Source organism: Carassius carassius, chromosome 30 (genome assembly GCF_963082965.1).
Source record: "Carassius carassius chromosome 30, fCarCar2.1, whole genome shotgun sequence".
NCBI lineage: Eukaryota > Metazoa > Chordata > Actinopteri > Cypriniformes > Cyprinidae > Carassius > Carassius carassius.
In genome coordinates this window covers 8,720,140-8,745,222 of record NC_081784.1, presented here as the reverse complement: position 1 = coordinate 8,745,222, position 25,083 = coordinate 8,720,140, and the positions used below count along the sequence as shown (strand labels likewise).

The 25,083-nt window shown below is 37.0% G+C and overlaps 1 protein-coding gene across 1 annotated transcript in view; it reads left to right on the top strand.

The window, feature by feature from the left end:
* The window catches only part of LOC132110556 (threonine aspartase 1-like), a 29,831-nt gene extending 4,951 nt beyond the window's left edge, over window positions 1-24,880 (top strand). Inside the window, exons 8-14 of the mRNA XM_059517267.1 lie at window positions 4,430-4,521; window positions 9,596-9,766; window positions 9,899-9,977; window positions 13,987-14,097; window positions 18,445-18,552; window positions 19,621-19,694; window positions 23,776-24,880. Coding sequence (XP_059373250.1) covers window positions 4,430-4,521; window positions 9,596-9,766; window positions 9,899-9,977; window positions 13,987-14,097; window positions 18,445-18,552; window positions 19,621-19,694; window positions 23,776-23,868 — 728 coding nt within the window. The 3' untranslated portion in view covers window positions 23,869-24,880. The remainder of the gene's footprint in view (window positions 1-4,429; window positions 4,522-9,595; window positions 9,767-9,898; window positions 9,978-13,986; window positions 14,098-18,444; window positions 18,553-19,620; window positions 19,695-23,775) is intronic.
* Window positions 24,881-25,083: the final 203 nt, after the last annotated feature.

Genomic DNA, 25,083 nt, shown 5'->3' with positions numbered 1-25,083 from the left:
TATTTAGAAAAGTGCTAAACCATTTTCTCAAATATTGCCTATTCGAGAGAGAGGGAGAGAGTAGGGCTGGGACAACGCGTCGAGGTCATCGATGACGTCGACGCAAAAAATACGTCGACGCAAAATATGCGCATCGATTCGTCGACCTGTTTTTATTTCTCTAAAAAACGTTTGCAAAACGTTTACCTTATGTGCGCTGAATATACGCGACGGCCGGATCAACATTCTGTCCAACGTTATATAACCAATCCAGGGGTTTTTCTGCATTGATCTTTTTTTTTGGCGGCTGTCAAAGCCTCACCTTGATCGGTGAGTGACAGTGACAGAGCGCGTACGAGAGAGAGCCCCGGCTGCGCGCGCACTCACAGTCTTCAAACAACACGAGCGCTTCTTGCTCTCTCCCTCCCTTGTGCATATTAATCAAAATCATTAAACACGATAGAAAAAGGGCGAAACACCAAAGTTTCACGCGCGCTCGCGCACTCACAGTCTTCAAACTACACGAGCGCTTCTTGCTCTCTCCCTCCCTTGTGCATATTAACCAAAATCATTAGACACGATAGAAAAAGGGCGGAAAGCCAAAGTTTCACGTGGAGCATTCAGAGATTTTTTTTCACCATGACAGGCTGCTGGCTCCCACTGTTAATTTTTATTTTTTATTTTTTGGAAAAGCACTATCTGTATTAGCTTAAAGCCCTCAAGTTTACATTTACATATTGTTTTCTTTCAATTGCTCTAAACAAGTATTTTGGGTGACTTTTTTTATTGAATACTAGACATCAAGTTGTTGTTATTTTCATCTGAAAGAACTTCTTTTTTCAGTAAGCTAGGCCCTATGTGTTCAGTAAGCTTGTTTCAGTAAGCTATGTGTTTTCAAGGTTTCAAGGTTTTATTGAATGCTGTCTCTATACAAGTGCAAAGTAATGCATTCTTAGTCAGTCTTTTATTTTGTAATTTTAAGAGCAATAAACATACATTGCAATGTTAAGGAATTCATGTTTTTTTCATTCAGATATGTAAATCAACATGTATAAATTGTTAATAGTCAATTAATGGGGAGATAATCGAAATCAAATCGGCCTGAAAAATTAATCGTTAGATTAATCGATGCACCGAAAAAATAATCGCTAGATTAATCGTTTAAAAAATAATCGTTTATCCCAGCCCTACACTTAACCCCTAGTTGCTCCAGAGCTGTGCGACCTCTGACATATATAGCAATTGTAAGTCGCTATGGATAAATGTAAATGCTAACTGCATTTCATTAGCTCTACACTTGTACTCTGCATAATGACAATAAAGTTGAATCTAATCTAATCTACAACAATTGTAGACTTTTAAGAATAAAGTTAACACAAAACCAAAACAGCACACATAATGCTTTAATTTAGGCTGAATAAAATGTAGAATTGTTATAGGTAAAATTAAGCAATACAATTATTTAAAACAATATAAATGCTGGATATTTTAAAACAGAACAATCTTAAATGTGGATGTTGGCAAGTATTCTACATAATTATGAAACAAATTCCACTTCCAGTGTGCATCTAAATAATCGTTCCTCCTTGAGATGGTTCTGTTCATCCAAATACACCATGCGATCACTGTCATTGAAAGTTTCATGCAATAACTGGAAATATTTTGTAACAATGACACTTTATCCATATTTAGCATCTGCTTAAAAACAGTGATTTCCTTTCATCTTTAGCATTATGTGACAGAAATAAGACAGCAGGAAAAAAAACTAGTTGCACACACTAAGGCCCAATCCCAATTTTATTTTATAGCCCTTCCCCTACCCCTCCGCCTACCCCTTCCCCTTGAAACAGAGTGTCAAGAGGTAGGGGAGAAAATATTCCCCTAAGGATTGGGACACCACTACCATGACATCACACGCCATCATTCGTCATCTAGCTCTTACAATACACACATATACTGGTGTGCTGGTGTGCATTAGAGCCTTTAATTATCGTTCTGTATTAATGAGCTGCTTACTGACATACACACATCGCGGAAATTGCGCAGCTCACACATCCAGGAGAAAATAAACTTGTCAATGCTGCCCCACGACTTTTATTAAATACAGTTTAAAACCACTTCAGCTGTTATTTAGATTTTTTGAGAATTAGGCATATGCAATATTGGACCCACCGGTGGGTCCCCAGAGTTGATGTGGTTAAATACACATCGCTAAATCGCTACATTATATTTTCCATCGACGAGAGGATACAATCGCTGTTTTTAAGTAAACTCACTCTAAAAAGATAAACGCACAGACGCGAATACACGCAACTTCCATTTCTTTCTTTCTATTTCTCTCTCTCCTAGGGCTGGGATAAACGATTATTTTTTAAACGATTAATCTAGCGATTATTTTTTCGATACATCGATTAATCTAACGATTACTTTTCCCAGACCGATTCAATTTCGATTATCTTCCCATTTATTGACTACTAACAATTTATACATGTTGATTTACATATCTGAATGAAAAAAACATGAATTCCTTAACATTGCAATGTATGCTTATTGCTCTTAAAATTACAAAATAAAAGACTGACTAAGAATGCATTACTTTGCACTTGTATAGAGATAGCATTCAATAAAACCTTGAAGCCTTGAAAACACATAGCTTACTGAAACAAGCTTACTGAACACATAGGGCCTAGCTTACTGAAAAAAGAAGTTCTTTCAGATGAAAATAACAACTTTCAATAACAAGCATTCAATAAAAAAGTTCACCCAAAATACTTGTTTAGAGCAATTGAAAGAATACAGTAACCGATGTAAACTTTAGGGCTTTAAGCTAATACAGAGAGTGCTTTTCCAAAAAATAAAAATTAACAGTGGGAGCCAGCAGCCTGTCATGTAGAAAAAAAAATCTCCGAATGCTCCACGTGAAACTTTGGCGTTCCGTCCTTTTTCTATCGTGTCTAATGATTTTGGTTAATATGCACGAGGGAGAGAGAGAGAGAGAGCAAGACAGCGCTCGTGTAGTTTGAAGACTGAGTGCGCGAGCGCGCGTGAAACTTGGGTGTTTCGCCCTTTTTCTATCGTGTCTAATGATTTTGATTAATATGCACGAGGGAGAGAGAGAGAGAGCAAGAAGCACTCGTGTTGTTTGAAGACTGTGAGTGCGCGAGCGCGCGTGAAACTTGGGTGTTTCGCCCTTTTTCTATCGTGTTTAATGATTTTGATTAATATGCACGAGGGAGAGAGAGAGCAAGAAGCGCTCGTGTTGTTTGAAGACTGTGAGTGCGCGCGCACAGCCGGGGCTCTCTCTCTCATACGCGCCCTGTCAGGCGCAGCACAGTCATTCTATTCTACATCACTCACCGATCAAATAAGGCTTTGACAGCCGCCAAAAAAAAAGATCAATGCAGAAAAACCCCTGGATTGGTTATATAACGTTGGACAGAATGTTGATCCGGCCGTCGCGTATATTCAGCGCACATAAGGTAAACGTTTTGCAAACGTTTTTTAGAGAAATAAAAACAGGTCGACGAATCGATGCGCATATTTTGCGTCGACGTATTTTTTGCGTCGACGTCATCGATGACCTCGACGCGTTGTCCCAGCCCTAATTTCTGTGCTTTTCTATATTTAACAATTTAGCCACATGTTGATTCTTAAGTACAGCTGACTGACAGCGTGATCTGATACAGCGTTTTATTGTAAGCTCCTATATTTTCCTTTAGGTGATGAAAATCAGGTTACAGTTTTTATTGAAATATACTAGATGAGTTATAGCTTGAAAGCTTTCTATGTTCAGACTTTTACCAAAACCACTGCTTTTTATGTCAGTTGTAGGTCGATGGCATGTAATCATTTTATTGAATAGTGATTGGCAAGAAGGAATGTGATCTCATCTGCTGGAGTATTTTTAATTCATTGACCGAGTGTTATTTTTACCAGCTCTAATTGCATTCCATTAAATTCAGCAAAATGACTTAATTGTGCCCATTTCCTTGATTCATTTTCTTTGAAGAAATTTGCAGGAGTGGAATGCAGCGTTTGGTAAACAATGGCTTCTATACTTTAATAGAGGGCCCCATGCCGACTCCCAGTGTGTGTCAGACAGAGATAGAGTATGTGTGTTGTCAGTGTTGGAAACGATCTGATGCCAAAACCATGACTTCACTCCAACACATGTCCCATTATTTAAGGAAGACTTTGAGGATTTCAACCACATTTCCACCAACAGACTGATTTATTATGTGAATAAAGGCTCCCCCACCAAACGCACTCCCTTGCTGCACTATGCTGTCATGAATAATAATAATAATAATAATATTCAAAGCAATAAGGCCACAGAAGCAAAACAGTTGTCAGCATTTAGTGGGCCCTGGCACACACACAGAGTTTTTTTGATAGGCAGTAGAGTAATATCTTTTATTGACTGGCACACCTTTTTTTCAACACTTTACAGAGTTCAGTTTGTCAGGCTACAAGAGGAACAAGAGGAAGATGGAGCTGGCGGAGCAGGTTGAGACGAAGAGGAAAAGACCATCATTTGAACATGTGAGTGAATCTAAAGGCTCATTTATACTTCTGCGTCAGACCTTTGCCGTAGGCTATGCGTCAGTTTCCACTTCTAAATCGTTGTTCACGTCGATGTGCAGTACACATGCAAACCGCTAGTCTGCAGTGTCCACGGGCATGTTGCTGGTGTAACCTGCAGTACCCCGACAAAAGCCAAACAAGAAGCAGCTCGTCGGAGAAGCATTATATATAGCTGTGACGGCGGCAAATAAATATCAAATCATTATTTCAAACAAAAAAAGGAGACAACGGAACAGAAGATGGCATTCTTTCCATCTACTCTTGTACCATGGCAGATCAACATTGTTTAAATATATTAAAATGCACATAAACGCACACAAAACTCAAGTGCATGGGGAGGGAGAGAGAGGTTCTAGCAGACCAATCACAGCGCTTGCGGTCTGTCTAGAATTGAATGTTTTGCAATGCGACCACAGTCTGAACAGTCATAATCGGAATTCATACAACTTTTACATCAGTTAAGATTGACATTCGTCATTATTCCGCACTGACAGGAGTAAGTCCAATGATTTCACATAGCGGAAGGTCTTTGATCACTAAGTGAATATGACAGACAGTTGTGGAGACAGTCAGTAGAGAGACAGTGTTGTGTTATTTTATTGCGTATTACACTGACAGCGCTATACAAGCTAAACTTAAGGGATCCTACTGTAAATATTTAAAGCGATCATGTGATGCGATTTCAATTTTTCCTTTCTCTTTGTAGTGTTACAAGGTCTTGGTGCATAATGAAGATCTGTAAAGACTAAAGTCTCAAATCCAAAGAGATATGCTTTATCAAACTTAAGACTCTGACACAAGACTCAAGGAATCTTTAAGATTACTTACAACAGAACACCAACGCGTTTTATGGATGACCTTTTTTTCGTGAACCTATGAGAGGAGGTAATTCTGACTTTGCTACGACAGTCTAGTGCTTCGGAGTCAGTTACTGTTAGTATGTTTTATTAGTTTAAGTATTTGCTATTGAATGTTCAAATGCAGAGTTTTGTGCAACGTGTGTGTGTGTGTGTGTGTGTGTGTGTGTGTGTGTGTGTGTGAGAGAGAGAGAGAGAGACAAGGTCAGCTGTCTTAACCGTCCGTGGGTTGTGTATTGCAAACACCTACAAACTTCATCACTGTGTCTGCCACACAACTCTGTTCCCCTTTCGGGCTTGAAGTGATGGTAAAACTAAGGACATTATTAACTGTCTTTACATTTATTTTGAAAGATGGAGCTTGCGATTATGGAAAGGAGCGTTAATTTCTGACGAGTGCTTGCGGTGTTCGGCCAATCACAATGAACTGGGGTCAGTTGGCCAATTAGAACAGACTGCCCTTTTTAGAAAGAGGGACTTTTTAGAAAATGACATGTTTGAGAGAGGCGGGGCATAGAGGACCTACAATAATGTATAGATTTTGAAAAATAATGTTTTTTTTTCTTTACTTTAAATCATGTCAACATTTTCTGTTACACCAAATAATGATCTTTTTAAAAAGCATCATATGACCCCTTTAAAAAACGTCTTTCTTCTCATCTTCATCCTCGTCATCACCTGCACACAAATTTGCTGGCTTTTGTGGCACATCAGCTTATAAATGAACGTGAAAAAAAATCAAAATATTGAGAATAATGCCTTTAAATTTGTCCAAATTAGTTCTTGGCAATGCATATTTCTAACCAATAATTAGGTTTTGATATGAAGTAGGAAATTAGCAAAATACCTTCAATGTAAATGATCTTTACTTAATATCCTAATGAATTTTGGCATAAAAGAAAAATCAATCATTTTGACCCATACAATGTATTTTTGGCTATTGCTACAAATATACCCCAGCGACTTAAGACTTGTTTTGTGGTCCAGGGTCACATATATTGGGATGAATTATTAACTATTTATATTACAATGAGTAATCTAATTTTCATGCAGACAGAAACATAAAAATGTATGCTGGTTGGGAAAAATTCACTTACCATTGTCAGGTGTGGCAAAAAAATAAAATCTTGAAATTCAGAAATAGAAACCAAGCGTCGGTCAAAGTGTTCTGATCATTGTCAGATACGTTTCAGATTTGATGTTGAGAGTTTCATAAAAGAGACAACTTTAACATTCAGGATATGCCATTGATTTTTGGCATTGGTGTTCTTTAAACCCCATGATTAAAAAAAGACTGAACTAAATATGCAACTTCCTTCTATAAATTTTCCCTGATGTATAAGTTTCCACCCTTCCATTCAGTTTAACACATTTAATTAGGCTTAAACACAGTGCTGTGGAGACATTGCTCTGACATTATTACTCTACTGATAACAGGATCTGCATCTGTTCAGTCCTCTAATTCAAAACCACCACATATACCCAGAGAAGGAAACCCATCGGTAATGACGACCTTGGAGGGGGGTGTAGACCTCAAATACTCAGTCACAGGAAACACACATACGTATACTTACTGCACTGCTGACATGGCACTGCACACAAGGAATTTGACTTGGGTGACACAGTTCTGTGATGCTCTTTTGTAGCTTCCCTGAAAAGCATGAGTTCAGCAGGTAGACTTAAAAATGGCAACTTGAAAAGGTCTTTTTAGCCATTTAATCTGGGGCAGTTTCAAATGCATAATTTAGTTCATGAAGATACTGTTGCTGTTTTTATTAATATTTTAAATTATTTTAAAGTTTTATACATTTTCTTGTTTTGTTAGTCATTTGTAGTATATAGTTTATATTAATTTTTATGTCAGTTTAGTTATTTTACTACATCAAGTTAAACTGAATTAAAAAAACAAATGTTTATTTTATGTTTAGTTTATTTTCAGTTAACTTTTAATTTTAGTTTCAGTTTTAGGCAACTATAATAACCCTGCATGGACCATTTATCTTATTTTAAAGTAACTAAAAATGAATTGATGTGATATGAGACCATCTCCACCCTGCTGCCCGATCTCCCGCGCCCACATCTTGAAGTTATTTCACCGAATTATTTCCTGTAATGTGCTTGAACATGTTAGCATCTCTCCTACTTTTTTGGTAGATTTTCAAGCAAGTGATTTGACAGGTACACGGAATGCAGGTGGTGAGGGAAAATGGGTTCCAGCGCAAATCCGTCCGCGATGTGATGCTTGTGTGGTCCCGAAGAGAAAGCGAAACGTGGGTCACTCCTGGGTCATTAGTTGCAAATTACAGTGTCTGAAAATGTAGGCAAAAATGTTATTGGACAGGAAAGACAAATACGCTGCGGTCCAACTTGGTTTGGTATATGTGGTACTCTTGTTCAGTGTTCGAATTTTGTACGTTTTTTTTTTTTTAAGATAACATCAGTTTGAAGTAAGCGATTGCCATTTGCGCTGTCTGCATGAATGATCTGTGCCTCTGGGATGCCACATGGTCTTTCTTCCTTCAGTTTAGTTCAGTAAAGACTTTTCTCCAGAGCTATGCATTAAAAGGTCATTAAGATAACAACATAACCCCCAGTCTCTTCTCAAGTGGCATGTGGTTTGTTTGATTTTATAAGTGCCATATTTATTGTTTTACTGTAGATGAAATGCATTTGTATGGCATGGATAGCCTGGGGTCTAGGGGTTCTTACTCATTTAAGAGCTTTGCAGAGCTAAGATCTTTCGGTAACTTCAGTTATGTGGGTGAGTGCACACGTGATCTATAGAAACGTAACGTTAGCTTTGAAAGTTTGGGAATATTAGGGAATCTTAGAATTAAGTGTTTTATATCATCATCTTGCGAAGTTCCCATGATGAGGGCTTTTGAAAAGAAAAAGAAAAAAGCAATTACTGGATTTGCAGAGGTTTGCAAGGTTCATGGTAAGGTTTGTGTCTTAGAATAGTTTTGCAAAAACCACAAATGCCTGGCATAAACTTGGGGTGAATGGCAAAGTGCTTAAAAACATTTGGGGGTTAACTAAATCTATTCAGGGCATTTGCCCCGGAAACCCGGACCTGGTGCCACCCATGTTTTCAGGCTTGGAAGTATCATGGAATTTATTTATGTAGTCTTAATATCTACTGTAAATATTAAGTTTAGCTAAAAATCAAAAATGTATTATACAATTATTTGCTTAAAGTCTCCATAAAATGAAAAAAAAAATTTTTTTTTTTTTTTATATATACAGAAAATGATGGAAACATTTCAGCTTAATTGCAGATTTATACCAACTTACTTTCATGACACACCAAAATAGAGACAAAGCAGAATCATTAAGATATAAATGTTATATAAACAGCTACCCATAGAGAAGAGGAAAATCGATGCTCCTCTCTGGAAAGGTCTGTGAGCAGATGTTGTACTGGAGTTGATTTTGTCAGATTTATTGCTGATGGTGAGATCAGTAAAAATAACATTCAGTTTTAGCCTGTTTGATCATATATTAGAAGGTTATTGCACCTAATAATCAGCTGAGGTCTGAAGATCTATGGCCCAGTAGTGACACTGTTCATGAGAAGATGGAATAATAAATTCTAAGTCATCCTGTCCCCTTCCGCAGTTTCTCAGAAAAGGCCAATTTATCAAACAACTCTACATTTCTTTCGATCCACATCAGTGTTCTTTCCAAAGTACACAGCAATCAGCAAATGAAAACAGTCCTTTAGAAATGACCACTTTACTCATTATAAATGAGAGCACGAGGATCATTTTTCAGCTGCTGATATGTATTTGGACATTATTTGCCCAAGTTAGATAGCGACATGTATTACAGTTCCCAGGTTTGTCAGAAAGTTCAAGTTTGGTTATGGTAGCCAGCTGGGTCTGAAAGCCAACTTCACAGACAAGAAAAAAAACATTACAAAAGAAGCAATGTTCAATGTGTTTTATTCTAGTATTATTCTGGGCTTTGGAAATGTGGCTTTTTCAGCTGTTGCCAGTAACCACAGCCTCTTTGTTCCTGTTTTTTTGGCCCATGGTTTAGCATGAAGATACATAGACTCTTACATTTATTTTTGATTTCACTGTGTTAATGAACTCAGGATGTTAGACTGTAGGAAAGTGCTGGTTAATTTCTTTGTGCGCGATATTCTAATTGAATGGCAATTTTGTGTGCAGGAGAATGTTTTTGGCTGCTTGGAGCCTGTAGGAGACATGGTGGAAGGTGAGGAGAATAACTTGGCGTCTCTGGACACAGTTGGTGCGGTTGTAGTGGATCGGGAAGGGAATGTGGCAGCTGCAGTTTCCAGCGGAGGTCTGGCCATGAAACACCCGGGTCGGGTGGGACAGGTGACCTTTGATTTTCTCTCAAGTCTGATCATATTCTATCTTACCATCATGCTTTATATTAAACCATTTTTATTTATAACCGCAGAAGCAGATATTCTTATTTAACACGTTTTTAACATGTTTCTGTCTCAGGCTGCTCACTATGGTTGTGGCTGCTGGGCTGAAAACGCCCGTGACATCAGCCTTTACTCTACAGCTGTGAGTACCTCAGGTATCAAAACCACCGGAGTCATATTGGTGTGAAGTTACTGTACATTTACTGATTTTTGACAGGTTTCGCACAGGTTCTGTCAGCCATCAATTTATTGTAAAAAAAAAAAAAAAAAAAGTGCACAAATACAGTGCGAATGAAAATCTAATTTGTAGCTTGAAACTTTTGCAATTTCTTCCTTTCTTTGGCCCTGGTGTAGATATCAATCCATTCCTCCAACATGTCATTAGCTAGCTGCTTGAATGTCATTAGCTAGCTGCTTAGTAGAGACATATTTAAAGAGCAAATAAAAGGAGATTTTCTGCTTTACTTGGGATGCCTGCCGTGAGCGGGACCCAAGGCTGTGCTATTCATTTTTAAAACGAATGCTTTCTGTCACATGAATAAAACGAGATTTTCTCACTTATAATGATGTGTGCCCAAGTCAGTGGGCCACAGACATGATTCACATCTCCATACAGCACATACAAGCACGCATGTCAATTGTTCCCATAGAGGATGTCTGGATTTCTTAAAGCAGTCATGATAAAAGACAGATTTTGATTCATGGCTAGACATGGAAGAGGACAAGATGATTGTGTTTGAATAGAATACTATAAGAGCTCTTCAGGTCAGGATTAAAGAATAGATTAAATCTGTATTTGGCTTTATACGTCACATCACAACATGTCACTACTTTTGATGTGAGTAAAGTATATGCTTTTTGGATATGAATATTCTTTGAGCTACTAATAGCAAGATTTGGTCAGGATGCTTTAGTGTCTTTGCAAATTGGGCAGTATTTAATCTTAAGCATGTTTAGGGGTGATTGATTTATATATAAAACTTCAGACAAAAATTAAATATATTATTTAGGTTATATACTGCCCTTCAAAAGTTTTGGGGTCAGAAATTAAAATTTATTTTTCTGCAAGGATGCATTAAATGGGCGAAAGTGACAAAGACATTTATAATGTTATAAAATATTTATGTTTCTATTGTTTCTAAGCAGCACAACATAAAAAAAATAAAAATAAGAAGAAATGTTTCTTGAGCACCAAAATGTCATATTAGAATGAATTTTGAAGCATCATGTGACACTGAAGAATGGAAGATTTCCGCTTTGCCAAAACAAGAATAAATTACATTTTTAAATATATGAAAATGGAATTTAGTTGGTTAATATTGCAATAATATATTACAACATTAGTATTTTTATTTACTCTTAGTTTTTTGAAAGAAGTCATCACCAAAGCTAAATCTTACTGACATTACTTTTAAACAGTGGTGGTTATTATACCATGGTCTTTTGTTGTGCATTACATTGATGTTGCATGTATTTAACGTTTAATTTATTCCATCTTCCCTATTTGGTGCAGTAAACTTGCACTTACTTAGTTAACCACACGACATGGTACAATTACTTTTTCAGCATAACTGCACCTGTAACTTTATTGTAATATTTCACAAGGCACAACATTGCTTTTAACAACCAGACAGCTTGTAAAAAGCTCTGCTTGGCTTTGAATTGTCAAACTGTAGCCTCTGTTAATATGCTTCCCTGTGCCATAATCACTTACACAACTTCAGAGTGTTACACTATGTTGAAGGCCATATTTATTTTCTTCTCCTTCATCATTTGTCCTGCGGCACCCTTGTGTGAAAGCACCTTTGGCCTGACCTGAGTCCAGCAGTGAACACACACCTGGCCCATTGAAGAGGGACTGGGATTCATTCAAGCTTGGCATGTTGCACAGGGGTGCAGCATGTATGGCTTCCTCTGGTTAAAGAAAAAAAAAAAAAGAAGAAATCGGTGCTGTCGGTCACATGATTTTTAAGAGATTTTTGTGAGTCCTTTGCAGCCTAAATGTTTTTTTGTCTGTTTATTTATTTATTGCACAGTGGCTTGAGTTTTTTTTATGGTACCATAGTATCTTCTGTAAAAAAAAAAAAAAAAAAATGATTAAATAAAAAAAAAAGAAAAAAAAAAAAAAAAATTGTCTTTGAATAGTCACATTATTGTTAATGGCAATTTTCCAAATGTTCTCATCACTGTGATAAAGAAAAAAAAGTTTTCAATATTTTTTTATGTAAAGGATTATAATTAATATTATAAAGGAGCACATTTGCATATATTTATTTGTCATGAAGATGAAACCATTATGCGACAAATCTTAAGATCCTAAGTGTTCCTAAAACAGGCTTTTTAAATGCAATATATAATTTTGTTTTCATTTCATTTTAATGGGAAATATTACCCAGACATTTTTTTGACAGATTTAAGATATACCCTATTGCCTAATTCAACAGGTCTCAATTATTACAAACGCTGTTTTATATGTGATGAACTATTTTCATACCATGGGGACACCTATCCTGTTAAACATTTGGATGACCTGAGCTCTGATCCTAAATGGACCTAAAACAGGCTCCCCTCCACCCCCCACTCCAAATTATGCAATTTTTTTTTTCTTGATTTTGACATTTTCTTGACTGGTTTATTGAGCGCTGTTTTGCATGTGTGCTCCCTGTTAACATTTTTACTTTGTAATCATACAAACTCGCATTGTGTTTTGCGCCTTTTTGTTTTTGATCGTCCGCCATTTTAAAAACAAAAGCAGAATCACACATTTTATCACCTTCTCCCCCCATGGCCATTTCAGCATGTATTTTTCTTTCATCCTTCTCAAAATTGAAAACGCATGGCGGTGAGGACAGGCAGCTTGAGTGTGCACTCCAGCGGTGCACCTGCTTTTCATTTTCCAACTTAAAAGGCGTCCCTATCAAAAGGAGGAGAAAAACAATCACTCTGGCTTCAAACTGACACAAAGAGCTCACTTTCTCTCAGGTCAACCCTGTTAGTCTGTGCAGCGCTCGCTGTGATTTTGCTTAGGGCAAAAGGCGAGTTAGTGTTGATTCCTCTCTCTTGTCATCTTTGGTTTGTTGTGTTTTATTTACTTTCCACTGGAAATTGAGTTTGCACTGTCATGGCACTGTTTGCTTGTTAAATTAACTGTTAAGTTGTGGTATTGTTGCCAGTAACATCCATTTCTCGAGAGAGAGAGAGAGAGAATGAGAGGGTTTATGGTAACTTGAAAATAGTGAGCCAACGGTGGAGCCAGTCGTTCGTTCATTTAAACTTTTGTTAAAACAACAAAAAAGAACAAAAGAAAAGAAATTAGCATCTAATTTTCATGGCAACAAACCCACACAGAGTTTTGTTGTAGTTACCTGATATTTTACGAGGTTTACAGAAACAACACGGCTATTTTCTTTAGGCTTTATGGTTCCTTAGGATTGAATAGCTGCCAGACATTTTGTGTTCAAGGCATTTCTTTACACTCCCTTTTAAAAACTGGCTGCTATACATGTTTGCCTTTGAAAGGCAAATGACTGTGAAAGTCTTTAGTGTCTTGACAGTGAGATTAACTGTTGTCATACATTTTCTTTTAACCTAGTTCCTGTGGGGACACGTGACCTGTCAAACCTCTCAAAAGACTGATTGTTTGTCAGTTTAGCATATTAAAGCCAATCTTATAGGAAAAGATTTGTTTAAAATGTACAAAATTCTTGTGTGGTTCATTTAATGAATTGTTCAAGATAATTCATAAACTCTACTTGGGGTTTCATCACTCTGACTAATCTATTTAATATATATGCTATATGAATTTACACACTACCATTCAAAGGTTTTGAGTCAGTAAGACTTAGTTGTTTTTTTTTAATTTAATACTTTTTATTCATCAGTGATGCATTAAATTGGTCAAAACTTTCACATGAGATTGGAGGATCAATTACAATTTAGCATGCAAATGCACTTGCTATTTAATATGCTAATACACGTCAGTTGCAATTTAGTATGAAAATAACATCTTATGAAAAACCATGAACACAGAAAAACAGAGTTTTGCAAACAGTGAAATGTCTTAGTGATTTTGGACTAATAAATCAGATTATGCAATATGTTTTTTTTTTGGTCAGATAAATAATTCTGAATAATTGAATGTGGGTCTTTTGTGTACTATTGTAGGCTCTGGAGAGCATCTGATTCGCACCATGTTGGCCAGAGAGTGCTCTACTGCCATGCAGGCTGAAAACACACACCAGGCCCTACTGGAGGCTATGCAAAACAAATTCATAAGTGAGTGATTCTAAGGGACCCTCTTTCCCTCCCTGTCACTGTTTTGATGTTTTTTTTTTTTCCTTGCTCTCTCTTCCAGCAGGCTAGCGTCACTTTACTACAATATGTGTGAGTAAGAGCAGCTCTGAGTTAAAACTGAACAACAAAATTATTAACATCTTGCTTGACTGGTAATGAGCACTACAAAAAATTGGCAGCCACAATTTTTTTTCTCTATTTGTTTGGATTTGGGGATCAATAGCATTCTTTTAAACTGGCTCCGCAAGTTTTTGGTTAAATCATATTTATCTGGCCACAGTTATTTTCAGATGCCGTAAATGCTCTATTGACAGGGCATTTGAAGATGTAGCTTGCTTTCATGTTCAGAAGCTTTGCTCATTTGGTTCCTTTTCTGGGCTTGTGAAATCGGGTGACCGCTTGGATTGTATACCGAATGTAGCACACTAAATACATGTGGGAATATTTGCTGGTTTTGGCTTGTGACCTTTATAGTTTTGCTGCATGGAAATCCACAACTGCAAGTGATGCATTTGCAAGATTTTTATACCTAATAATTAAATAAGTGGACCTGAAATATGGATCTAATTTGAAATTATTTTATTATGTGAGATGAAAGAGACTGTGGAGTGCCACCATGTTTATACTGGTGTTGTAGACAGGTCTTGGTCTTAAGAAAAAATTTTTAAGGTCTTGTCTCAGTCTCAAACGCATTTGTTCTGCTTCATATGCAATAAATAACTTCATTTGATACTGCTGTGCCCTGTCGGAACTTAAAAGGCAATTATATCACCAGATCATCAAATGGGATTCAATTAGAAATACCCGGGCTACATTCAGAGCATGGAAAATCAGCTTTCTCTTACTTATGCTCTGTGGTTGTGGAATGAAATTCAAATGTAACTCCATTAGAAACAATTCTTTCTTTGAATATTTAAAAAAATTTAGTGCAGTGTTTAGCAAATGAACTATGTTGTTTTAATTAATTTACTGATTTATGATTATTTCTTTGCTTTGTTTCTATATAATTGTGTTTTGTGAGGTGTATGTTTGTGACATTTTACGTGAAATTTTTGTACGGTCATCTTGGCCAGGTCTCCCTGTTAGAAGAGATTTATTTTATGTCACTGGGACTGGGACCTCGAAAAATAAAGGATAAAAAAAATAATAAAAATAAATAGTCAAAAGTTTTACCAAAATTAATACAAATACCCCAAAATTTCAAGATATGATTGCAAAAAGTACTCTTATGACATCTTGTTTTTATATAATATAATATAATTGACATGTAATTGAGCAATATCACGAGCAAGAGAACTGTTTTAATGAATCTGACCACAATTGCAAACATGATATTGACAATTTTACACAAGTTTTTATTATTTCGCCAGTGAAAACTGTTTCAAACAAACAAATAGCAGAACTGTTGTGCATTTCCGGGCAACTGGAATTCATTACTGAATGAATCAGCTGCTTTGAATGAAAGATTCAGTGACTCGTTCATTAAGTGATTTGCAGCCACCTAGCCACCTTTCATCATATATCTATAATTCCATTGTCTCAACAATATTTATGCAGCTGTAATTGTGCCACTTCTGCAGTTCAAAGATTAATTTTATTGTTAGTGATTTCATTTGATTGGTAGCCACTCTATAAAAAGTCTTAAAGGAGCATTTCACCTGTGGGAACATTGATCTTCATTGAAAGTGGGTCATATATGTAGTCGAAATCTATTAAAACTTTCGAATTTGGTAAGTAACTTTAGGGCTCATTTGTATGTAAAACCACAACTCCCACAATGCAACACATTTGCACAGCTCCATAAGCCACTCCCACTAATCCAGAACACCGCTGTTAGGCGATATTGTCTACAAGACATTGAGGACCCAGTTAGCGATGTATGGTATTTACGTGCCACAGTAGTAAACAATGCCACAGTAAGCTTTTTGTGCATTAAAAAAGGTACTGCACAAACAGTTTACAGTTGACGTTACGTAACTTATTAACCGGGAATCATTTCGTGATAATAATGCTTGAAGAAATTGTGTACATTTCACGAAATGAATAATAAATAAAATTGAAACACTTATTTTACAGTTAGACGTCCATTTGTCCCTGCAGGCTTCGGCTGGCGTTTCCAGTTTACCTTCGGAATTCTGAAGTATGTCTCCAGGACGCCTCTGTCCATATGCGGGGCGAAACTAGGATGGTTCACAACGCAAACATCCGTGTCCATATGCGGGGCGAAACTAGGATGGTTCACAACGCAAACATCCGTGTCCTTGTCTGCCTCAGACATTTCTTCGAGGAGAAATTGGCATCTTTCAAATTCTTGCAGCAGACGGACTCGAGCTCTGTGTCCGTAGGCGCACAACGAAAGCACAGGCACCACCAGTCCGCACCAGCTCGAGCACGCCCGGGCTCCTCGGACGCGACAGGCAGGTCTCCGGCCTCGGCTGCAGCCGCCGCCTCCTGTTCCTCCATCAGCCTCAGCTGCTCTGCGCTATATTGTGGCTCGTATAGATAGCCACGAACATCTGTTTCGAGCAACAGACTTTGAAAATCCTCTTCTTCCGTATCATGAGTTGTTCCTCCAGCCATTCTCGTAAATCTGACTCCATAAGCGCTTGTTAGCTTAGCTACATAGCTTCCAAACAAGATGGCAGATTTTCATTTTCGTTTCTGTAAGTTTAGTCCCACCCACTGATCTGTAATAGGCCTGTAGGGTGAGTGGGTCCCATCCCCTGGAATAATAATAAGCTAGTGTCTGTAGTCTCTACACTTTTCAATGAATTTTGACTTCCTGCTTATTATGACGCAAAATGACGATTTTTACGTCATAATAAGCAGGAAGTAAAACACTTAAATCCTTATTTCTCCCATCTCAGGGAAAAACAAAGGAAAAATCCATGATCATTATAATATATGACTGGGTTTCTAACAATACAAAGCTAAATGCAAATGGGTGAAGTGATCCTTTAATATTCCAATTGTATTTGTTGATTAAATATCAGACAATTCTAAGGCAGAAAATGTGGATCTTTCCACCAAAATTACCTGGAATTTTTTTCCCAGGAACTATTTTCCCCCCAGACCTGTTGCTTTCTGCATTTCCACCGTGGTCTAAAGTACCGTGAAGATTAGGCAAATAGTCTGGTGATGCAGGTCTGCGCGCGTTTCTCAATACAAGTACGCACATTTAGGACAGCATCCTCGGTAGTTCAGACTTTGCAAATTGAAGTCCCAATGTTGCATGAACTCAACCAGTCAGCATGCTCAGCGCACAAGTCCCACCCCTGAAAGTTCCGGACCTTTAAAAAAGTACTACTTCACGAGCAGGGGCTTTCTGAGGGGCAATTTTTACGCAGAACTTTATTTAAATCCTGGTTCTTGCAGTGGAAACACACCGAGTACCAGTCCAAAGTCCCAGCGATGGAAACACGGATTTTTCTCTGGTCTCGGTCTCAGTTTAAGTAGTCTTGACTATAACACCAGTTTATACTATTTCACTATTTGACTGCAGGACTCTGTGACTGACCAATCAGAATCCAGTGTTCCTGAAAACTGTGTAATAAATTTGATTACACTGTGGGGATGCTTAGATAAAACCGAAGAAACGAATAAAAGGCTTTTTAATGGAATACTTGATAAAGATCTGTTTTAAGGTGTATTTTGAAGTGTGGTTTTAAGACCATGTTCTGTATAAATGCCATCCAGGTTTTAATTGAGAGGTGTCAGAAAAAGATCTGTGTAAACAAGCTGAACACAACATGATATTTAAATCATGTATCATATTATCAGTATGGCTTTAATGAAATCGAGCATCTCTCTGAGGTGAAATTTAAACTCTTCCCTCCTGTGGACTGACGTTATGCTTGAGTGCTTCAAACCAATGCTGCAGCCAATTTTGCGATGCGATCATTTGAATGAACTTGAAGCCTGTTTCGCAGGTCAAAATTATTTTTTTCCTCTTTGGAAAAGTATGAGCAGATTCATGCTTTCTCAACAGAGTCTCTTTTTCAGGACTGCGTGAGGGGTTACAGAAATAACTCATTCCATCATTAACCTATTAAGTAGCGAAAAGTGGCTCTGCTCCCAATTTTTCTCATTTGGTTAATAAAATAAAACCATTGGAAAGAATATTTTTTTTCAGTCGTTTAGGTTGGCAGGGGAAAGTACAGAAATATATGGCTTTTCCGCTCATTTCATTAACTTCTCAGAACAGAACTAATAAATCATTGACCGAATGAATCGCTGGATTTTCTTAGATGCCTCAAACATGCTTTATTTTCTACTTCACATCAGAAAGAGGGTCATGGTTGAAATGCAGTTGGCTTGTTTGTGTTTAAGGTTCACCGTTCCTTGCTGGCGAAGACTGTGTTCTGGGTGGGGTGATCGTTCTGAGGTGCTGCACATGTGGAGAAGCCCAGCGCTCTGAAGACATCCAGGCTCTGCTGGGTACGTGCTCCTCTGTCCTGCCATAACTTAAATCAAATACATCTCAAATCAAGACGATTGGATGGTGTGTTCAAAAACATTCCGAAAGAATGGAAGAGAATTCAGCGATCCTCAGACAGGCTATAATAAGTTAAATAAAAATAACAAGAATTAATGAAAGGAATAATATAAAGTGATATTATTTTTTTCCAGTTATTTGTCCCCAGTCATTTTTCTTCCTTTTTTATGCCGCTTATATGCTGTGTGTATAGATAGATAGATAGATATAGTACTTAATGGACAAAAATGCAGTTGGAGGATTTGAGGAACGTCTGAACATCACTGAAGATTCCCTGAAAGCCACTGAAGATTCCCTGAAAGCCTAATGTTGTTGTTCCCCTAAAATTGTTTCTTTCTGATGCCTCCCTCACATTCTTGTCTAAAGATGCTGACTATTTTTCCAGGCGTCTTTTTTTTAAACATTCAGGGATAAACATGGCAGCTCCCTGCATTCACAAATAACAGAATAAACAGGTCTGAAAGTGTGGTCTGGCCTCAGAGAATAAAGCCATTGTTATGAATATGGCCGACACTCAATGGAAGAAAACATTTGAGACTGATATGAAATGTGCTTTTTCATTATTAATCTTTGTCTGTTGTGTTGATCAACTGTTCAATCTTAATTTCAATTTGCAGGCCAACTCAGAAGGTTAATTCGCCATGGGTTCTCTTTGGAATTTTGAATATATTTTTAGAATTAGTTCTTTTACAGACATGAGTAAAATAAGCATTGTTCATTACTTATTGAGTGTATAACAAGTTTCTTATTGTATTGAGTTTATGAGTTTATAGTAAACAGAGAGAACAAATTCTGAGTATGGGTGGCCATACTTGCCCGTCACTAATTTTTTTAATTATACAAACATAGTATTTAATTCAAATTTTAAAAAATCAATTTAAAAAAAAAATATTTTTGAAATTCCTGGAGGTGTTCTAATTCTCTTCCAGGTTTATAGAAAGTGTAATATTGTAAGGACTTTTTTTTAATAGCTGTATTTCACAGTCATTGTGTGTCTCTTTTATTCACAGTGGAGTTTCTATGGAGCCATACAACAGAGAGCATGTGTGTGGGATACATGTCTGCCCAGGACAGTAAAGCCAGGGTAAGAAGTTCCTGCATCTGATCTCCCTCATTATAGGCTTTTCATTGCTACACTGTTAACAATGGACCTTTTTTTGTGAATGCATCTTTAGGGTAAAAGGTTTGTTTAAGTGTGAGCAGTACTAATAGTGATGCTTGACTTAACAGTCATCATTATTAATGTTTGTTAGTATTACTCAAATGTATTATTCAAGTATTACCAAAACTCAAATTGGCTTAGCTTTGGCAGTCAGTTAAAAAAAGTTATCTTAGGTAGTCCTCATGTGGTAAGAACACAGAAAATGTCCACTAATATGTCTTTATATTTTTAGCTGCTCAGTCCATGTGTTTCTGGTATATAACTGGTAGTAGGTACTTATAAATTGAAGTTGTTCAAAATGAACAGTGCTGCTGAATTATGATGACTATTTCTTCCAATGACTTTAAAGAAACCTTGCCAGCTCATTCCTGTGCCATTCCAGAAACATTCCTCTCATTCCTGCATGCATTGTGCTGCTGCGTGTGTGTGTGTGTGTGTCTGATGAGATGAAAGCCCAGAACTGATTGACAGCTCAGCAAACTCTTGGAGTATGTGCCGTTTTAACCATTTCTATTCATGCTAGTAGCTCAGAGCGATTCTGGAAGTGTGCATTGACCCAATTTAGAATAGCCTTTGTTGGGTTTGTGTTCTGAACAGGGGCTCTAGTCAGTTCTTGCAGGAACAAGTGTACTCTTTATCCGGACTATTGTTGGCACAGGCTGGCCAGAAGTGGTGGCTCTCTGTTACTTCAAGCTTGTTGCTTTTCATGCCTGGCATTGATGAATCTCTTACACTAACAAGTAGGAGTGGGAATCACGGGTACCTCACAATACGACAAAATATGATACACAGAACATTGCTCATGGTACCAATAATACCCCAATACAGCAATTATGCTTTAATTGATATATTGCTAGACAATCCTTTAATGATACATCTCGATATTTAATTATGACAACCAAATGAAAAAATTAAAGTGATAGTTCACCTTCAGTTGCTGGTCCCCATTGAAGTCCATAGTATGGAGAAATAAAAAAAAAAACACTATGCAAGTCAGTGGGGACCTAGCTTTCATTGGCCAAGGCCCACCCATGAGGCCATTTGACAGACATGTCAAACAACCAACCACAGTTTGTTTCGTTCATCACGTTTCGAAGTGTGGAAATGTTTACAAACTTACATATTGTTTAAAATGTTTAAAAACTTACATATAGTTTTTTCCCTTCCTTCAAAGTTAATGGGGACCAGCAACTGTTTGGTTATCCAAAGTACCTTCTTTTGCGTTCAGCACTAGAAAGAAATTAATACAGGTTTGGGACAACATGAAAGTGAGTAAATAATGACAGAATTGTAATATTTGGGTGATCTATCCCTTTAATGACAAGCGGCAGCATGTTTACTAAAATTAGTCTGCTGTCGCTTTTAGAGCTGCACACATTTAATGTACAGACAAGCATCCATTTTTCTTTCAGTTGTTTCCTTTCACTTTATAATAATTGTAATTTAATTGAATTACATTTTTAATCCATAAATTCAAAAAATTATGTAAGATGCCCATCTGATCCAAGACTTCATAAAACCTATAACCTGATAAAATGATTGCTGTTTACAGAATATTTCTGGCCATACAATTGTGTACACATAGGATACAGATAAACATGTTATCCAATAGATAGTCTGGAAGGTGGATTACATGTTTTTTTTCTGCTAGAGCAATGGAGTGGCAAGATTTGAAACCTTCCAGCTAAATTCTCAAATCCACGCGCATCAATGCTGTTGAAGAATAATGCTGTTGGTTTTTTACTAATCTGTGCCACTGCTCGCTTTTCAATTCTTCCATTTAGCCTCTCGAAACGAGGAATGGCACATTGTGGTTAAGAACAAAATTGTATGTGAAAACCACAGCTGAAGCACGGTCATTGTCATAGATCTGTTTTTACACTGCGGCCCAGTATTCTGTTTTTCAGCTCTTTAACACATCATACACACATTTTTTACATGGCAATTAAGAAAGAATTTTAATGGCATATTTTTGGTCTCCCAAATAAAGCCGTTTTCTGATTATTTCCAACTGCTTAAACTTTTGGCTGAGTCTTGATGTCCATCGAAGTAAGTGAATCTCTGGTTTGCCACACAGAATTGTGTCTAATCTCCAGGTTGCATTAAGACTTTGTGATTATTTCCAGCAGTGGTAATTCCAACCACATTCGAACCATTCCAGATAAAACATCATCGGGTAGATTAAAATGTGTTCAACTTTTTGCATGCAGCATTCAGTACTCCATCAGTTGTCGCAAAAAAAATTTCTTCTCATTATCATTTTATTTAAATATTGCCTCACCTAAACATGCTTACGCTACCGTCTTAAATCATATTTCTTTTACTGACAAAAAATATTTTGTATCACATTAAAATAGACACATTTATCCAGCCTATTCTACTTAGTTTTTATGTGAAGTCGAAATCAACCCCAACTTCGCTTTCAAGAGCTCCTAACTGAAAATCACATCATCACAAACAGAAATCACTTCCGTGAAGTGACCATCACATGTTCTCTTTGCTAACAAACTTCTGGAAGGGGCCTTTGTGAAGGAATTCAGTTGCTCACTTTCATTTGTAATAATCTCTACAAATGGCATCCCTTTCCCGAAGTGCACTTGAAGGGCGCAAAAAATCAGATTGGAATTCACCCCATCTCTGCAGCAGCACTTTTTCTTCGTCGTCATCTTGTCTGATGCACTCAACCAAGCTTTCTAACCACGACATGTCGTTTACGAGATCGCATCGCTAACTAGCTAACATTAGCCTAAACCGTTATGATAGTGTTTAGTTGTCAGCAATTAAATGTACAATTATGTGTCTATGTACTCTCCTGGGATTACCAGCCTCGGCATATAAAAATATATTTTGATAAGTTACATGAAACTGTATGTTAATGTATCATTATTTACAGTCTTGCAATTATTTTATTTCTCATTTTCTGACAGTTACGAGGCAGGATAAGTTTCTGTGAGGTTCTCAAGAGTCTCCACCTATATATACCACAACATCAAATGACGCTTCACTGGAAGTTTACTAGCTGGCTTATCTAAGTTTTAAAGAACTGTCCATGCAAATTGCCAATTAATGCATTTCATTCTCCAAATGTGTGTATGAATGTGTTTATCATTACATGGTTGTGTTTGTGGTTAGCAGAAACGTAACTGAGTTAGTTTTGTAGTTCTTTGTCTAGATTTTAAGATATTTCTTCAACTGACCATATTAATATTTTTAGGGTTTTTATGAAATCCATTTTATTTAATCTTTCTGAATGTATTTTTTTTTCCCTGCAGTTTTTTTCTTTTCTTGATTTATTCATCCAAAATTTGCCAAATTCTGTAACAGTATACTGTAAATTCCATTTTTATTACTGGAATCCATGGTTCCGTCCATGTTTTCAGAATTGCAGAATTAATTTTGCCTGATATTTTATTTATCATACTTGTTATTCATATTTACATTTATTTTCTAATTGTATTATTCTCTTTTTTTTATGCATTTATAACTTATTTTATCTTTTCTCAGAGTAGATTTTTTACTTGTGTTTGTGTGGTATTCTGTTATTTATTTAGTTCTTTTATTTAGTTTTGAGGTCTCCTAGCTACAATAATCTGCCCTAAGCCTGTGCTAGCAAGTCACGCAGAGTGTGAGAGTGAGATATGGATCTTTATGGTAGTATAACTGACACACATGGTTGGCCAAGAGGGGTCACAGATTTTCACTGACTTTTACCGTATGCGTGTCCTCCTGTCATGGACCAGTGTTAGTGTTGGGTGGCCTGGGACACTCTGGGATGATACCAGGGCTTTCATTCTCCTCACTCATAGACAGGAAACAGTCTGGTTTTGGTTCCCCAAGGGCCGCTTATCATAGCCCGTCAGAGAATGCATCCATGGCGTGTGCCATAGGTGGGCGGCAGTTTGCAAAGAGGACACCTCACTCCCACCATCCAGCAGCTGTGTGCATTCCCACCACACTAACTGTTGTCCCTATTAACACACTTCTATTTCTCTCTGTTTGCCAGACTCACATATCCAGACTTCCTCCTGGGGCAGTGGCCGGACAGTCACTGGCAATCGAGGGTGGAGTTTGTCGACTCGGGACCGTCAGTGACTAAAGTGGGGTGAAATCACCCTCTATTTCTGCAGCAATATGCCAGCGCCGGGATCTTTATAACAAGAGCTTGAAATTGTGTCATTGTAGGACACAACATAAAGGGACAAACATTTAGCAATTTGACTTTTCTTCCGTCTTTTTCTTTCTTACACCGTTATAAACACATTTATTCATTTATTCACAATGATTCCCAATATTATTATTTATTCAATCCTTTTATAAAACCTACCATACTACTTTCGCGCTCTGTTCACATAGACTGTTTTACTGTTACTTGAAGGGTGGGGGTACATGGTTAGGAGGGTAATTTGCCTAAGGCATCTGCTAAGAAAAGAACATGCCAAGTGCACTTCAGGACTAGTGTGCTGCTCTGGTTTTAGTGGGCTTCCAAGAAACTCACCTTTTAGTATGTGGTGGACAAGGCTTGATGCTTCATTTCTATTCCTCTTTGAAACAATATGCACCGTCCTTATCATTGTAAATAAGCTAAGGGTTGTTGAAACAGGGTGGCCATTGACATAAATGGCTTATTGTTTTTGTTTTTTGCTTGACTTGACTTGACTTATATATATGGAATATTACTTCTACTATTATGTTTTTATATATAGCCAAAATGCTTGTTTTGTGCAAAAGTTCAGTTTAGTGACTTAGAAAAAAGGTCTGATTTGACACGTGTGCTTGCAGTCAGTCTGGTTGAGTTGCAAATACATACACAGTGTGGCATACGGGATAAAATACTTTTTGAAATTACAATAATTGCCTTTTCATTTGACTTTTTTTAAGCTTTGATAGCATTTCAGTTGGAAGAATAGTTCACCCAATATATATATTTTTTGTCATTCACACATTCTCATGTCATTCCAAACTTAAACAACTAACATTCTTCTGTACAGAAGAACTTGATTTCGTTAGAGTATTCAGGCTATTATTTTTCATACAATAAGCTTTAAAACAATTAAAAAGAACCAAAGTATGAGAAAAATATCCACATGACTTGTGCACTATATTCTTCAGAACTCTATTTTTTTATTTTTAATGAAAATATTTGTGCAGATTTGAATGACATGAGTGCGAGTAATTTGTAGGTGAACTATACCTTAAAAGAGTGAGATTATTCTCAAATCTAATGATATGCACTGTTGAAAATAAGTTAATTCATGGATGTTAGACCTTCACAACAAAGTAGATGGCAGTAGGATCTCAGAAAGATCTTCTA